Source organism: Ahaetulla prasina, chromosome 9 (genome assembly GCF_028640845.1).
Source record: "Ahaetulla prasina isolate Xishuangbanna chromosome 9, ASM2864084v1, whole genome shotgun sequence".
NCBI classification, from domain to species: domain Eukaryota; kingdom Metazoa; phylum Chordata; class Lepidosauria; order Squamata; family Colubridae; genus Ahaetulla; species Ahaetulla prasina.
In genome coordinates this window covers 17,146,837-17,163,699 of record NC_080547.1, presented here as the reverse complement: position 1 = coordinate 17,163,699, position 16,863 = coordinate 17,146,837, and the positions used below count along the sequence as shown (strand labels likewise).

General features: G+C 42.8%; 1 protein-coding gene across 3 annotated transcripts in view; it reads right to left on the bottom strand.

The window, feature by feature from the left end:
• LOC131203861 (opioid-binding protein/cell adhesion molecule) overlaps positions 1-16,863 on the bottom strand; it is a 541,096-nt gene that overhangs the window by 9,311 nt on the left and 514,922 nt on the right. For 2 of the 3 annotated variants that reach the window (XM_058194545.1, XM_058194543.1), the window contains 2 exons: positions 16,613-16,733; positions 14,921-15,072 (listed from right to left, as the gene is read on the bottom strand). In XM_058194545.1, coding sequence (XP_058050528.1) covers positions 14,921-15,072; positions 16,613-16,733 — 273 coding nt within the window. Of the gene's footprint in view, positions 1-11,764; positions 11,792-14,920; positions 15,073-16,612; positions 16,734-16,863 lie in introns of all 3 variants that reach the window. The other variant, XM_058194544.1, reaches the window with a different exon arrangement.

Here is a 16,863-nt window from a genome sequence, read left to right as displayed (position 1 = left end):
ATGGAATCGAATCGAATCGAATCGAATAGAGAGTGGAGTGGAGTGAAATAGAATAGAATAGAATAGAATAGAATAGAATAGAATAGAATAGAATAGAATAGAATAGAATAGAATAGAATAGAATAACAGAGTTGGAAAGGGACCTTGGAGTCTTCTGTTCCAACCCTCTGCTCAGACAGGAAACCCTATACCAATTCAGACAAATGGTTGTCCAATCTCTTCTTAAAAACTTCCAGTGTTGGAGCATTCACAACTTCTGCAGGCAAGTCGTTCCACTGATTAATTGTTCTCACTGTCAGGAAATTTCTCCTTAGTTCTAGGTTGGTTCTCTCCTTGATACGGTCACAAATATGGTCACCAATAATAAAAATAATTGAATGAAATGATTGATACAGAATTGAATTATCCCACGTTGAGTTGGCTGTGGCAAGTCGGCCATGGTGAGTTGGCCTAGTCCCAGGTGTTGGCTGCTGGGAGTTCAGAGGGGGTTTGGTAGAACCTCTGGCTAAGATTCTGTGCAGTTCAGAGAACCCGCAAATCCCACTCCTGGCCAGCCTCACCCCACCCGCCCTGCCCCTCCCAGGAGTCCCCACGTGGCCCATTTTGGATGCAGGTAAGTGCAGGGCACGCACGGAGGCTCGCGGAGGGCGAAAAACGGGCCTACTTGAAGTTTGGGAAGGCCAGAAACGGGTCCTCCAGAGGGCCTCTGGAGCCTGGGGAGGCCATTTTTGCCCTCCCAGAGGCTTGAGGAAAGGGCAACACCCCCTGTCGGTGTGCAGGAGGCCAACTAGGCCACACCCACCATGGTCACGCCTACCCAGCAACCGGGCAGAGAACCTCTTGCTAAAGGTTTTGAAGCCCATCCCAGCCTAGACCCCTGGGAATCTTTTCTCAATGACTGGCTTGTAGAAGAAGTCACAGCAGGCTGAGTTCACACACAACCTGCTGAGCCATAAACCAGGTTTTACCAGCCACAATACTTTGGTTCTGACAACTCACGTTTGATTTTCTTTTTTTTTCTTTTCTTTTTTTAAAATTTTTTATTTTTATTACGATTTTTTTTTATAACAATTGTACATATTCAACAGAACCGTGACATTATTGTATATTTCGGATCTACCTTCCATATAATTTCTATATACATTATATACATCTAATCATCAATAGCCTTATAAATATTTTGTTTCTATTGATTGTCCATGTGTACCAATTTTCCCAGACCACATAGTACTCACGGTTGATTTTCATTCCCTGCATGACGCGAAGGATCAGGAAAGATCCCAAGTATCAAACCACTCTTGCTCGTTTGCTTAGTTACAGAAATGGAACCAGCCAAAACCACAGAGAAGCAGGGGTAGGCTTAATTTTTTTTAGCAAGGGGTTCTCTGCCTGGTTGCTGGGTGGGCGTGGCCATGGTGGGTGTGGCCTAGTCAGCCTCCTGCACAACCGTGGGTGGGTGTTTTTGCCCTCCCCGGGCTCCGAAGGCTTTCCTCGAGCCTCCGGGAGGGCAAAAACAGCCTTCCCAGGCTCTGGATGCCCTCTGAAGGCTGGACATAGGCCCATTTCCAGCCTTCCCAAACTTCCAGTAGGCCCATTTTTCGCTCTCCCCGAACCTCCACGCGCGCCCTGCACTTACCTGCATCCAAAATGGGCTGTGTGGGGATTCCTGGGAGGGGAGGGGTGGGGTTGGTGGGGCCAGGCAGGAGTGGGATTTGGGGGTTCTCCAAAATGCACAGAATGTAAGCTAGAGGTTCTCCCGAAACCCCTGCGAACCCCCAACAGCCCACCCCTGCAGAGAAGGGCAAAGGGTATTTTCCAAGGTGAAGGGAAAGGATTGGGGGGAGGGAGAAATAAGTATCATGAATGCATAATTATACCTCAAATAATTCCCTCAACACTGTCAGACTATTTACTGAATCTGCACTACTATTACCGTATATACTCGAATATAAGCCGATCCGAGTATAAGCCGAGGTCCCCAATTTTACCCCAAAAAACTGGGGTAAACTGGGGACTCGAGTATAAGCTGAGGGAGGGAAATGAGGCAGCTACCGGTCAGGGAAAGCCTCCCTCCCTCAGCCGAGAAGGCTGGCGGCTCCCCCGCCCCGCCCTCTCACTGCACCGGCAGGGCTTCCCCGCGCTAATGCAAAAGCCCGCCAAGTTTGCACCATCCGGTATAATGTGAAAAAAAAAACTCGAGTATAAGCCGTATATACTCGAGTATAAGCCGAGGGGACGTTTTTCAGCACAAAAAACGTGCTGAAAAACTCGGCTTATACTCGAGTATATACGGTAATCGTTTCATAGTTCCCATCACCAATCTCTTTCCACTTATGACTGTATGACTATAACTTGTTGCTGGCAATCCTTATGATTTATATTGATATATTGACCATCAATTGTGTTGTAAATGTTGTACCTTGATGAAGGTATCTTTTCTTTTATGTACACTGAGAGCATATGCACCAAGACAAATTCCTTGTGTGTCCAATCACACTTGGCCAATAAAATTCTATTCTATTCTAAGTGAAATCTGAGACGCTCCGCCGTAATCTGAGCTGAGAAAGAAGCATGTTGCAAAAGCTTTCTAACCTCATTAATTTTAAGAACAAAGGGGTAACAACTCTTGCAACGGTAAAAAATAAATAAATTAAAAAAATAACGGCAAGAGGGAATCTAATTAGTTCACGGGTTCTTTGAGTAAGCGGAGAGCTACAAAACCCATTTCTGCAATGGAAAACCGGCTTAGCCAAATTGTCTCATTGCAAACAGAAACTTTTATTTTGCTTAATTACAACAGACTGCAGCATTGTTTTCCTAAGCATTTACCAGACAATCTTTTGTAGAGCAATTCAAATGAGCTCTGTTGTTCGGGGAGGCCCGGGGAAGGTTGGGGGGGGGAAGGGCGCGCGCCCAGGCAGAGCCCTCTATTAAAAATCAAATATTTTATTTTGTACTTGAAAAATAAACGCTTGTTCGTGTACGTTCGGCGGGGAAATCAGAAGCTTTTCAATTGTTTGTTCTTCTTCTTTTTCTTTTTTAATTAGGAGAGGGGCAAAACCAATTCGAGTTTGAATCCAAAGATGGAAGCTAGTTGCAAGAAGGAGGGAGAAATTAAAAAAAAAAGAAAACAACAACCCTGTACATCTGCTGACATTAGCAAATGTTGAACTGGCTGTGTCAGACCTAAGAAAGCTACAACTAATAACCAGATACCAATGATTTTCCTTTTATTCAGCGCGAGGGTGTCTGGAATGCTCATGAGAAATGGGGAGGGGGAAGAGTGAAATTTCTGAATATTTTTTTTTTCCCCTAATGGAGTCACTGTTTTGTTTTGTTTTGTTTTGTTTTGTTTTTTCCAGATTTGGGAGAAATGGAGCAGAACCTACTGGTGCTGCTGTCATCCAAAATGAATGATAACCTGTTATTCTCTTCTCCTCCCCCCCTTTGACAAAACTGGAAAAGAACAATAGCAAAAGCACTGGAACAGCACTTAAATTTATATATCGCTTAACGATGCTTTACGGCCCTCTCAAAGCAGTTTACTAAGTCAGCCTCTTGCCCAGTGGTGGGATTCAAATAATTTAACAACTGGTTCTCTGCCCAGCTGGGTAGGCGTGGCTCGGTGGTCATGTGACCATGTGGGCGTGACCAACTCAACGTCACTCAGGTCGATGGGCGCTTCACCTTAGCTGTTACAATGTAATAAGAGTTAACCAGAGAGACAGTTTCTGTAAGCAGGGCAATAAAGATTAGGGTGGAAACAACACCAGAATGTTTCCTTCCTGCCTTCCTTACAGGATTAGCCCTGTAAAGTGGAAAAAAACCAAAATAAGATTTCTTCCAACAACCTATTCTTTTAACTGTTTAGAAAGTTAACAACCGGTTCTCCCGAATAGGTGCGAACTGGCTGAATCCCACCACTGCTCTTGCCCCCAAAAATCTGGATCCTCATTTAGTGACCTCGGAAGGATGGAAGGCTGAGTCAACCTTGAGCCGGTCAGGATTGAACTCCTGGCAATTGGTAGAATTAGCCTGCAATACTGTATTCTAACCACTAGGAAGATTTGGGAGAAATGTAGCAGAACCCACTGGTGCTGCTGTCAGCCAAAATGAATGATAACCTGTTATTCTCTTCTCCTCTCCCCCCCGCCTTAACAAAACTGGAAAAGAGCAATAGCAATAGCACTGCAATAGCACTTAGATTTATATACCGCTTAACGGTGCTTTACAGCCCTCTCTAAGCAGTTTACAAAGTCAGCCTATTGCCCCCAAAAATCTGGGTCCTCCCTCATTTTACTGACCTCGGAAGGATGGAAGGCTGAATCAACCTTGAGCCAATCAGGATCAAACTCCTGGCAATTGGCAGAATTAGCCTGCAATACTATATTCTAATCACTAGGAAGGAAGGAAGGAAGATAGCAACAGCACTTAGATTTATATACCACTTCACCGTGCTTTACAGCCTTTTCTAAGCGGTTTACATCATCACAAAAAATAATATCATAGAGCTGGGGTGGATAGGCAGGCCCAACTGTGATCTCCACTACTGGTTCGCCCAAATCAGTATGAACTGGCTGAACCAGTACGAACCAGTATGAACACCTCTGCCCATGATTCCTTTTGTAACCGTCTGACAAGCAAAGTCAAGGGGGAAGCCAGATTTGCTTAACAACCATGTACCCGACTTCGTGATTCACTTAACAACTGTGGTGAGAAAGGTCACCACAGTTGGCGCGAAATTCACTTAACAACTGCCTTGCTTAGCAACAAAAAAATTGGGGTTAATTTTCGGCTCATAAGTCAAGGACTACCTGGAACACCATCATCACAAAAAATAATAATAACAGGCAACAAAGAAGAGAAATATGAAGAGAATGGGAAGCACTGGGTTTGATGTTTAGCTGAGCATCCCTAGGAGTGAGTGACAGAGGTGAGAGATTAATGCTAATCATTCTTATCAAAGCCAAGAGGACACATAGAGATGACAGGGAATTTATCTTCGTTCACAACGGCATCTGAACTTACGTAATTCACATCTCCCAAATTTGTCTTCAGGGATAAACAACTTTATAGGTTTCACTTCCCTTGGAATAAAAGGAATTTGTATACTAATGCAGTTTGCTTCTAGGTTTTTGACTCACAGACCCAGAAATAGCAATAGCGCTTAGACTTATACACCACTTTATTGTACTTTACAGCCCCCTCTAAGCGGTTTACAGAGTCAGCATATTTGCCCCCAACGATCTGGATTCTCATTTTACCGACCTCAGAAGGATGGGAGGCTGAGTCAACCTTGAGCCAGCCAGGATCGAACTGCTGACAGTTGGCAGTCAGCAGAATTAGCCTGCAGTACTGCATTCTAACCACTGCGCCACCATGGAGGAGAGAAACTTAGCTTAAGGAGAAATGGAAAACAGATTTAGTCTTAAAGAGAGAGAGAGAAATGGAAACATAGAGGAGAAGAGGGAAGCAAAAATTATGGTTTATGAAATTTTTTGGGTGCCTTCCATTATACCTAGTGATAGACAGCCTTTGCCAAGCTGATGGTGGCAGACTAGGCCATCTGTGAGATCTTTTCCTTTAGTGGACTTTGGGTTTATTTATTTATCTGTATCCCATCTTTATTATTTTTACAAATAAGATTTAAAAAAGCAAACACATCCAACATACCATCTTCCTCCTATTTTCTCCACAACAAACTTGTGAGTTGGGTTGGGCTGAGAAAAGTGACTGACTCAAAGTCAACCAGCAGGCTTTCATGTTTAAGATGAGACTAGAACTCACAATCTCCTGGTGCTTGGCCCAAAGTTATCAGGTGGCTTTCCTGCCTAAGGTGGAAGTAGAACTCACCGCCTCCTGGTGATCAGTCCAAAGTCACCCAGCCAGCTTTCATACCAAAAATGGAACTGGAACTCATAGTCTATTGGTGATTCTTTTGCAGGACTGATGTAACAATCACAAAATCACCTATTCTGTTCTGTTCTGTTCTGTTCTGTTCTGTTCTATTCTATTCTATTCTATTCTATTCTATTCTATTCTATTCTATTCTAGTCTAGTCTAGTCTAGTCTAGTCTAGTCTAGTCTAGTCTAGTCTAGTCTGTTCTTATTCCATTCATTCTTCTCTTCTCTTCTCTTCTCTTCTCTTCTCTTCTACTCTACACTACCCTACCCTACCCTACTTTACTTTACTCTATTCCTATTCTATTCTATTCTATTCTATTCTATTCTATTCTATTCTATTCTATTCTTATTCCACTCATTCTTCTCTTCTCTTCTCTTCTCTTCTACTGTACCCTACCCTACCCTACCCTACCCTACCCTACCCTACCCTACCCTACTCTACTCTACTCTACTCTACTCTATTCTATTCTATTCTATTCTATTCTATTCTATTCTATTCTATTCTATTCCATTCCATTCCATTCCATTCCATTCCATTTGATATTTTAGAGTACAAAATCTGGGGTAAGAGACTCCCTCCAAAAAAACAACCCATAAAAAGATGCACCCTCAGATGTCTGATTATCCTAAAGGGATAATTTTGTTCTCAACAAAAATGGAAATTCTAAGTATAAAGGAAAGGGGGGGGAATCTGATTTTGAAGGCCTTATCAAAGTCTAATTGAACTTTTTTTAAAAAAAGGATGCCAATTTATGATAGGTCGAATTCTTGAGATGTGATCTATTGACCATTCCAAGCAGGCGACAGAAGCCATCTGCAGCATTCTATAGGAAGAGGAACTTTTTGGAAAATGAAAACAGATGGACATTTGCATGCAAAAGGCCCTTCACTCAGTCCTTGGCATATGCAAGTAGACATGGCATTAAACTCTGCACGGCAAGCTTCAAAATAAGGAATATGTCGTGAGGCTTTAATAAAATTACATAACACGCATGGCAGAATGTAAACAGTAGATTATTGGGGGGGAATGTAATTCTTTTTAAAATTATATTTAAACAACCTTTCTAAGCAAGTTGTTGCTAGAAGTCATAAATAGCATTTGGATTAAGTTAGCTACATAACTACATTCCTTGGAAATTAATGGGATTCCATTCAACGTAGTGACATTTCCCATGAGTAACTTAGTTTGAGTTATAGAAATTAAACACTATCAATTTTGAAATGTAGCATTAAAAAGACAGCAACGGAACGGTATATTAATAAAACCTCAAAGAATTGATATTAATAGTATATTAAATAACATTTATTTTTTATATTTATGGGACATTTCTCTTAAGATATATTTTTTTTAAGTGGCAGGGAAAGAAGCTGGCTGCATTTTACCCATATATTAGTTACATTCAATGAGATTGGGATTCTTCCCCAAAATAATTTTCATAAATATTCTATGGATGAAATGGGCAAAAATATGTCTCGTGTGTTGGAGAACTGGAGGCTAAAGCATGCAATGAATGGTTGCAGGAGCTGGGTATATATACAATAATATATATATAATTTGTTTTCAAACCCCTCCAATCCATACATGCAGCAGACTGACACCCACTATGAAGATGTAGCATGACCACAAACACGAAGCCAAACAACAGCAATGCAGTTCACCAGCTCAAATCCCCCTGCAACTCAGACTAATCTGAGTACAACCAAGCCCCCACCCAAACAGGACACACCCCCAGCCAATCAGAGCACAAAAAAACCCAAAACCCATCCAATCAGAGCACAGCCAAGCTCCCACCCAATCAGTTCAAACCCCCACTAGCAGTTAAAAAGGAAGAAACAGCTGCAATCACACATTGCTCCCAGAAGCACGAAGCTGAAGCCTGAAGATGACGAATGAGACTTCGTCGAAACGTCACCAAGACACTTCCAATTTTACGTGGGAGAAAACCCGAATAACCAAAGACCTACATACAAACACCCGCGAAAACCTCAGAAAACACACACACACACACACATATATATATATATAATTTCATTTTGTCACAACAGTATACACAAACATCAACATAAGAAAATCAACACATTATAAAAGAAAAATATATATATAAGCAAAAGTATGCAACAACCATGTTAATTTGTTATAACAAAAGGGAACAATAGGACAGGAACGGTAGGCACATTTGTGCTCTTATGCACGCCCCTTATTGTCCCCTTAAGAATGGGGTGAGGTCAATAGTAGACAGTTTTTGGTTGAAGATTTTGGGATTTTGAGTAGAGACTATAGAGTCTGGTAATGAGTTCCAAGCGTTAACAACTCTGTTACAGAAGTCATATTTTCTGCAATCAAGTTTGAAGCGGTTGACATTAAGTTTGAATCTATTGTTTGCTCTTGTATTATTGCGATTGAAGCTGAAGTAGTCTTTTACAGGAAGGATATTGCAATAGATGATTCTGTGTGTTAAACACAAGTCATGTCAAAGTCAGCGGAGTTCTAAGTTTTCTAATCCCAGGATTTCAAGTCTGGTGGCATAAGGTATTTTGCTGAGGAGCGAAGAACTCTTCTAGTAAAATATTTCTGGACACGTTCGATTGTATTAATGTCAGAGATGTGGTATGGGTTCCAGACAGATGAGCTGTATTCAAGAATATGAGTATTGAAGAATATGAGTATGTCTAGCCTAATGAAGAAAAGATGCTATATCCAGGGGTGGGCTTCAAAGTTTTTAGCAAGGGGTTCTCTGCCTGGTTGCTGAGTGGGTGTGGCCATGGTGGGCATGGCCTAGTCTGCCTCCTGCATCATGGTGGGGGGGCATTTTTGCCCTCCCCGGGCTCCAGAGGCTTTCCTCAAGCCTCTGGGAGGGTGGAAAACAGCCTCCCCAGGCTCCAGAGACCCTCTGGAAGCCAGAAACGGGCCCATTTCTGGCCTTCCCAAACTTCCAGTAGGCCCATTTTTTCCCCTCCCTGAGCCTCCGTGCACACCCTGCACTTACCTGCATCCAAAACAGGCTGTGTGGGGTCTCCTGGGAGAGGACGGGACGGGTGGGCAAGGTCAGCCAGGAGTCGGATTTGGGGGTTCTCTGAACTGCACAAAATCTTAGCTAGAGGTTCTCCTGAACTCCTGTGAACCCCCAGCAGCCCACCTCTGGATATATTTGTCTTCTGATATTTGAGGGGCTGTCATAGAGAAGAGAGACTCAATCTATTCTTCAAAGCATCTGAAAGGCAGGACAGGAGGCAACTGATGGAAGCGCATCAGAGGGACAGCCCACCTGGAACTAAGGCGAAATTTCCTGACAGTGAGAACGATCAGTGGAATGACTTGCCTCCAGAAGTTGTGGGTGCTCCATCACTGACGGTTTGTTTTTTTTATTTGCATTTATATCCCGCCCTTCTCCGAAGACTCAGGGCGGCTTACACTATGTCAAGCAATAGTCTTCATCCATTTGTATATTATATACAAAGTCAAATTTTTATTGCCCCCAACTATCTGGGTCCTCATTTTACCTACCTTATAAAGGATGGAAGGCTGAGTCAACCTTGGGCCTGGTGGGACTTGAACCTGCATTAATTGCAAGCAGCTGCTGTTAATAACAGACTGTCTTAGCAGTCTGAGCCACCAGAAGAGCCTCTGGTGGCTCAGAAGAGATTGAGTCTCTTTAAGAAAAAACTGGACAACCATTTGTCTGGAATGGTTTAAGTTCTCTTACTCAAGCAGTGGTTGGACTAGAAGACCTCCAAGGTCCTTTCCAACTTTGTTATTCTGCATTCTGTATAATATTTTGCTGATAGTGCTCCCGGGATGCTAAATAGGTTTTTAAGGTTAGTTCATGTTTCTCGCGGATGAAACCTTCCTACATTTAATGAGCAGAAAAGACTACGGCCTCTCCCAGCCTGGTAATTGCCAGCAAAGCAAGTTAACTAGACTCCTAATCATATGCAGGATTTTAATAATTCTTTCCTTTCCCCACCGAGTTTTAATTTTTCCCTCTCTTTTTTTTTTTTAAATTTGCATTTATACCCCGCTCTTCTCCGAAGACTCAGGGCGGCTTACACTATGTCAAGCAATAGTCTTCATCCATTTGTATATTATATACAAAGTTAACTTATTGCCCCCAACAATCTGGGTCCTCATTTTACCTACCTTATAAAGGATGGAAGGCTGAGTCAACCTTGGGCCTGGTGGGACTTGAACCTGCAGTAATTGCAAGCAGCTGCTGTTAATAACAGACTGCATTAGTCTGTTGAGCCACCAGAGGCCCCTTTAAAAAGAGTGTGAGATTTTCACTTCCTCTTTTTGTATTTCTTTTCAAAACTTCATTTTGTACTCTCCCTCTGCTCCATTCCAAAGGTCGGGGGGGAGGGGGGAGAGACACAAGAACTCTGTAATGCTTGCAGTGAAATGAACATATGCAATGCCAATGTGATGATTTATATAGGAAATCTTCTTTGAATATTTCATTTCCCATGTCTCCATCCTATTCTTTTATTTCCTGGTTATGTCAATATTTAGCTTGTGTTAGCTGGCTAGTTGGCAGAAACACTGCAAGAACACTGCACATTAAGGAGGACATGTCTACTGTGGTATTTTGTGGTAATACTACTGATCATGACTAGAAGCTAGTGGCAGAGTTGGCCTCCATGAATAAGATAATATGGTGGACTATCTCTAACCTTGCTGGAGAAGATGCCTGCGAGTCCCTTGGACTGCAAGGTGATCAAACCAATCAGTCCTAGAGGAGATCAACCCTGACTGCTCTTTAGAAGGCCAGATTGTGAAGATGAAACTCAAATACTTTGGCCACTTAATGAGAAGGAAGGACTCACTGGAGAAGAGCCTGATGCTGGGAACGATTGAGGGCAAAAGAAGAAGGGGATGGCAGAGAACGAGGTGGCTGCATGGAGTCACTGAAGCAATAGGCGTGAGCTCCAATGGACTCCAGAGGATGGTAGAGGATAGGAAGGCCTGGAGGAACATTGTCCATGGGGTCGTGATGGGTTGGACTTGACTTCGCAACTAACAACAACAACATCTCTAACCCATTTTAACAGCAATTCCTTAATTCTGTTGAAGACCACATCAAGAAGTTTCTACAGAGCTACAGGAATTTGTAAAACATCATACGTGAAATCTTTTGAACCTCAAAATTCCCCATGTTGTGTTTGAAGCTGTTCTGGTCCTATTGGTAATCTTCTATTCCGGAAATGTCCTAAACTCAAAATGTCCCCACTTTTAAGTAATGATATCCTGTCTTATTTCTTGAAACAGAAATTCTGGATGAAATAAAACACTCAGAACAAAACATGAGCAATTCATGTAAATTGGGAAAGACACATTCCAATCGTAAACTAATGGTTTCAAGATTGGAAGGTCTTGATTTAAAATATGTTGCATGCCTGCAATGCGAAGATTTTCTTCTCTTTTCATAGCAAAGGGGTATCTTGCTTTGATAGGTTGTAAGCAGTGGTGGGATTGAAATAATTTAACAACTGGTTCTCTGCCCTAATGACCAGCTGGGTAGGTGTGGCTCGGTGGTCATGTGACTGTGTGGGCATGGCCAATTCAACATCACTCACTTTGATGGGCACTTCACCTTAGCTGTTACAATGTAATAAGGGTTAACCAGAGAGGCAGTTTCTGTAAGCAGGGCAATAAAGATGAGGCTAGAAACACCACCAGAATGTTTCCTTCCTGCCTTCCTTACAGGATTAGCCCTGGAAAGTGAAAAAAAAAAGATTTCTTCCAACAACCGGTTCTCCGAACTGCTTATAAAGTTAACAACTGGTTCTCCTGAATAGGTACCTATTGGCTGAATCCCACCATTGGCTGTAAGCAAAGAAAGGAATGAACCATGCTCGTATCAACCTGACATTGCTAGAAGTTCAGGTATTTCTAAAACAGAAGTCATGATGGAAACACGAGGAGGGAGAGGGAGAGAGGGAAAGAGGGAGCGGAGGAAAACAAAGGATAATGATGTAGTTCATATTTGCAGACAGTTCAATGAACAGATGGCTTCTTAGATAAATGGCCCAGTTTATGAATGAAAAAGCATCCAACAATTACACTATGGGATGCAATAGACATGACAGCATGCAACCCAATCACTGGAGTAAGATTGTTCTGTCCCACTTCGCCTCCCTCCCAGCGATGGCTTAATTAGCCAGCACTATCAGCTCTGGCAGCAAAATAGCGAGTGTCTGCCAAGTGTTTCTGTTATCTCCCTCAACGCCGATGAGTCAAACAGTACTTCAGCTCTTAGTTAAGCAGTTAATTTGCCTGCTACGAAGAGGCACAGCAGCTCTTGCTGCCTTTATATCCTGTGGAGTGTGGCTCCATGATTCAGCACTTCCTAGGCCTGCCCCACCCCTGCTTCTGTTCTTCCCGCCTCTCCTGCCTACGGAACCTAGGGTCCAGCCAGGCCTGATTGCCATCAGCTGGGTTTGAAGGCATGGCCTGCGGGGGAAGAGTCAGGGGACAGAGGCCTCATTATCTCTTCCACCTGGCTTACCTCTGGCTCCTGAAGCTGAGCCAGGGAAGCCGGTGCTCCCAAGGTAAGTCCTGACAGCCCTTCCCCCTCACTTTCCAAGTCACTTTCTTTCAGGAGGCCCAGCTCCAAGTCACTTTCTGGCAGGAGGCCCGGCTCTGGGGGCGCAGACACAACAAAGATGGTGGTTATCTAAAAATTGAGAGTAGCCACAAGACAACACTACTTCAGGGGCGGGTTTCAAACTCCATCACTACTGGTTTGCTCATAGGTGCGCGATCCGGGTGGGTGGGTAGAGCCTCCCTCCCACTGCCGCTACTGGTTTGCCAAATCCACAGTGAATCGGTAGCAACCCACTGCTGCACTACTTGTGTTAATTTTGAAAACCTGATACTAGAAACTGTCTTCGGTGTTGAGATCTCAGCTGGAACATCAAAATCTGTGTTTTGAAAATGTAGAATTTTGGATAGAGTATTGACCCTGTTTGCAGCAGGGGCAAGCTGCAAATCTGCTTGACTAGATTTTAAAATCTCCTTTCCAATTTATGCAATACACTGACCTGTCCATGTTGAAATAAAGAGGTAAAATAAGCCTTCCCTCCCCAGAAATAATTATAGAAGACATTAAACAAATAAACATTTTGGGCAAATGCATCTCCTTAAGTCTATAACTCTAGTTAAGTAGCTTTTTCAGGTACAATTACAGGGTTCATCAAACCTCAAATCCTATCCTGAACTATTACCAGATTAAGTGGGACTGTGACTACAGGAGCATTGTTGAAATAACAGTTCATCTTGAATTTTTACTGGACCAACTTCAACACTCTTAAGGTTTGAGAAGATCCCGCCTTGATAAGATCCTTCACATCTTATTGATACATTTTTTTCTTTTGTCCAAGAATCCTTGTTTCTAGAGAAATTAGCTCTTGAAATACCAAATGATCCAAACTTTGTAAAACAGAATCTGTAGTCAACTCTAAATGATCCAGTCAACGCTAAAAATCTTATTTTAATCGATCCTAATCACCTCATTGTACATATCTTCACACACCATGCAATGTAGATACTCACTAACTTTTCTGTTTCTCTACCAGATGCTTTAATAATCAGTGTATCAGACTAGCTCCTGTCTTATCTGTCCCTCTTTGCTAAATTTCCTCCTATCCACAATTTTGCTCTTGTTCCACCTTCCACTAAAACCATTAGGTGATCTGTATCAGTGGTGAAAACCAATTTTTTTTTTTACTACTGGTTCTGTGGGCATGGCTTGGTAGGCGTTGTGTGATTTTGTAGGCATGGTTTGCTGGGCATGGCAGGGGAAGGATACTCCAAAATCTCCATTCCCTCCCCTTTCCTGGGGGAAGGATATTGCAAAATCTCCATTCCCACCCCACTCTGGGGCCAGCCAGAGGTGGTATTTGCCGGTTCTCCAAACTGCTCAAAATTTCCGCTACCGGTTCTCCAGAACCTGCTGGATTTCACCCCGACCTGTACGCATTCCGTTGATCTGTATACCTACCATACAGAATTATACTGGCATTGGTGTTCCCCAGTTTGTTGATGGCCACACAGGTATAATTGCCATAGTCCTTCTCTGAGACATTAAACAAATAAACATTTTGGGCAAATGCATCTCCTTAAGTCTATAACTCTAGTTAAGTAGCTTTTTCAGGTACAATTACAGGGTTCATCAAACCTCAAATCCTATCCTGAACTATTACCAGATTAAGTGGGACTGTGACTACAGGAGCATTGTTGAAATAACAGTTCATCTTGAATTTTTACTGGACCAACTTCAACACTCTTAAGGTTTGAGAAGATCCCGCCTTGATAAGATCCTTCACATCTTATTGATACATTTTCTTCTTTTCTCCAAGAATCCTTGTTTCTAGAAATTAGCTCTTGAAATACCAAATGACCCAAACTTTGTAAAACAGAATCTGTAGTCAACTCTAAATGATCCAGTCAACGCTAAAAATCTTATTTTAATCGATCCTAATCACCTCATTGTACATATCTTCACACACCATGCAATGTAGATACTCACTAACTTTTCTATTTCTCTACCAGATGCTTTAATGATCAGTGTATCAGACTAGCTCCTGTCTTATCTGTCCCTCTTTGCTAAATTTCCTCCTATCCACAATTTTGCTCTTGTTCCACCTTCCACTAAAACCATTAGGTGATCTGTATCAGTGGTGAAAACCAATTTTTTTTTTTTTACTACTGGTTCTGTGGGCATGGCTTGGTAGGTGTTGTGTGATTTTTTAGGCATGGTTTGCTGGGCATGGCAGGGGAAGGATACTCCAAAATCTCCATTCCCACCCCACTCCAGAGGAAGGATACTACAAAATCCCCATTCCCTCCCCTTTCCTGGGGGAAGGATATTGCAAAATCTCCATTCCCACCCCACTCTGGGGCCAGCCAGAGGTGGTATTTGCCGGTTCTCCAAACTGCTCAAAATTTCCGCTACCGGTTCTCCAGAACCTGCTGGATTTCACCCCGACCTGTACGCATTCCGTTGATCTGTATACCTACCATACAGAATTATACTGGCATTGGTGTTCCCCAGTTTGTTGATGGCCACACAGGTATAATTGCCATAGTCCTTCTCTGAGACATTAAAGAAGGTTAGCGTAGACATCCGTCCTTTGTTTTCAATTTTCAAGCCATCCAGCCCATTTGCTAACCTGCAAGGAAGACAAGCCATGAGCTTAGATTCATATCTAACGATCCAGAAGTGGAATTCAGTCACGTTCAAACTTCTAGACTGCAATTACTCCTCAATTTAAACCTTCCCCTTGGTCCAATGAATTGGCATAGGTGGTGGTTGTTGTTGTTTTTTACAGCACCGCCTTGAGATTGGTTGGATGGATCTTCAAGGTCCATTTTTAAGTTTAATTGGGGCATTTAGGTTTATTCTCAATTTTTTCTATTCCAATGTTCTAGCCCAGTGATGGCAAACCTTTTTGCTGTCACATGCCAAAAGTAGGGGTTGCACATGTGCATGCCCACACCCTTAATTCAATTTAAACCTTCCCCTTGGTCCAATGAATTGGCATAGGTGGTGGTTTTTGTTTTTTTTTACAGCACCGCCTTGAGGTTGGTTGGATGGATCTTCAAGGTCCATTTTTAAGGTTAATTGGGGCATTTAGGTTTATTCTCAATTTTTCTATTCCAATGTTCTAGCCCAGTGATGGCTAATCTTTTTGCTGTTGCGTGCCAAAAGTAGGGGTTGCACATGTGCATGCCCACACCCTTAATTCAATTTAAACCTTCCCCTTGGTCCAATGAATTGGCATAGGTGGTGGTTGTTGTTGTTTTTTACAGCACCGCCTTGAGATTGGTTGGATGGATCTTCAAGGTCCATTTTTAAGTTTAATTGGGGCATTTAGGTTTATTCTCAATTTTTTCTATTCCAATGTTCTAGCCCAGTGATGGCAAACCTTTTTGCTGTCACATGCCAAAAGCGGGGGGAGTGTGTGAGGGGTTGCACATGTGCATGCCCACACCCTTAATTCAATGCGCCCTGCCACCCGTGCATGCGTGCGCGACCTCCCCCCCCGTGTTCTCTCCCCTTTTGGCATGTGATGGCACGGTGGGCCCAGTAGGCCCATTTTTCACCCTCCCAGGCTCCAGAGGCTTTCTAGTTGTGCATTCACAACTTTTGCAGGCAAGTTGTTCCACTTATTAATTGTTCTAACTGTCAGGAAATTCCTGCTTAATTCTAAGTTGCTTCTTTCCTTGATGAGTTTCCACCCGTTGCTTCTTGTTCTACCCTCAGGTGCTTTGGAGAATAGTTTGACTCCCTCTTCTTTGTGGCAGCCCCTCAAATATTGGAAGACTGCTATCATATCACCCCTAGTCCTTCTTTTTATTAAACTAGACATACCCAGTTCCTGCAACCATTCTTCATGTTTTAGCCTACTTTAACTGTATCCTCCAACTGTGTGTATTTCACTCACAGATCTCCTCAGCTAGCATGGCTTTTGCTAAGAATTCTGGGAACTGAAGTCCAGATTAGAGAAGGTATAACAGGGCAGAGGAAACACACGAGGTAGCTGTTGTGCTCTCTGTAGTTATTTCACTCTCATTAGCGTGGAGTTTAGTATTCAAAGGAGTTTCCAAACCTGAGCTAATGCCCTGGGTAAAACTACTGATGACCTCCCCTTAGCTCAAGACAGCCATTTCTTTCCATTCCCATTTGCCATTCTTAAACTGCTCAGGTACCTGGTTTCTTCTTTAAACCACTGAAATTCTGCTACTGGAACAGCTGAGGCCTCACAACGCAAGATCCCCTTCTGGCCAACTGAAACACCAGTATTCTTAGGACTGGAGATGGATGGAGGATCTGGAGAGAAAAAGGAAGGTTATTTGAAACCCTTTCAGATATTTGCCAAGTCCGCCCCGTGAATGAAATCCTGATGGCGAACAGAATCAGTTGGAATCAAACTCAGGAATGTTGAGGGGACAGTGATACA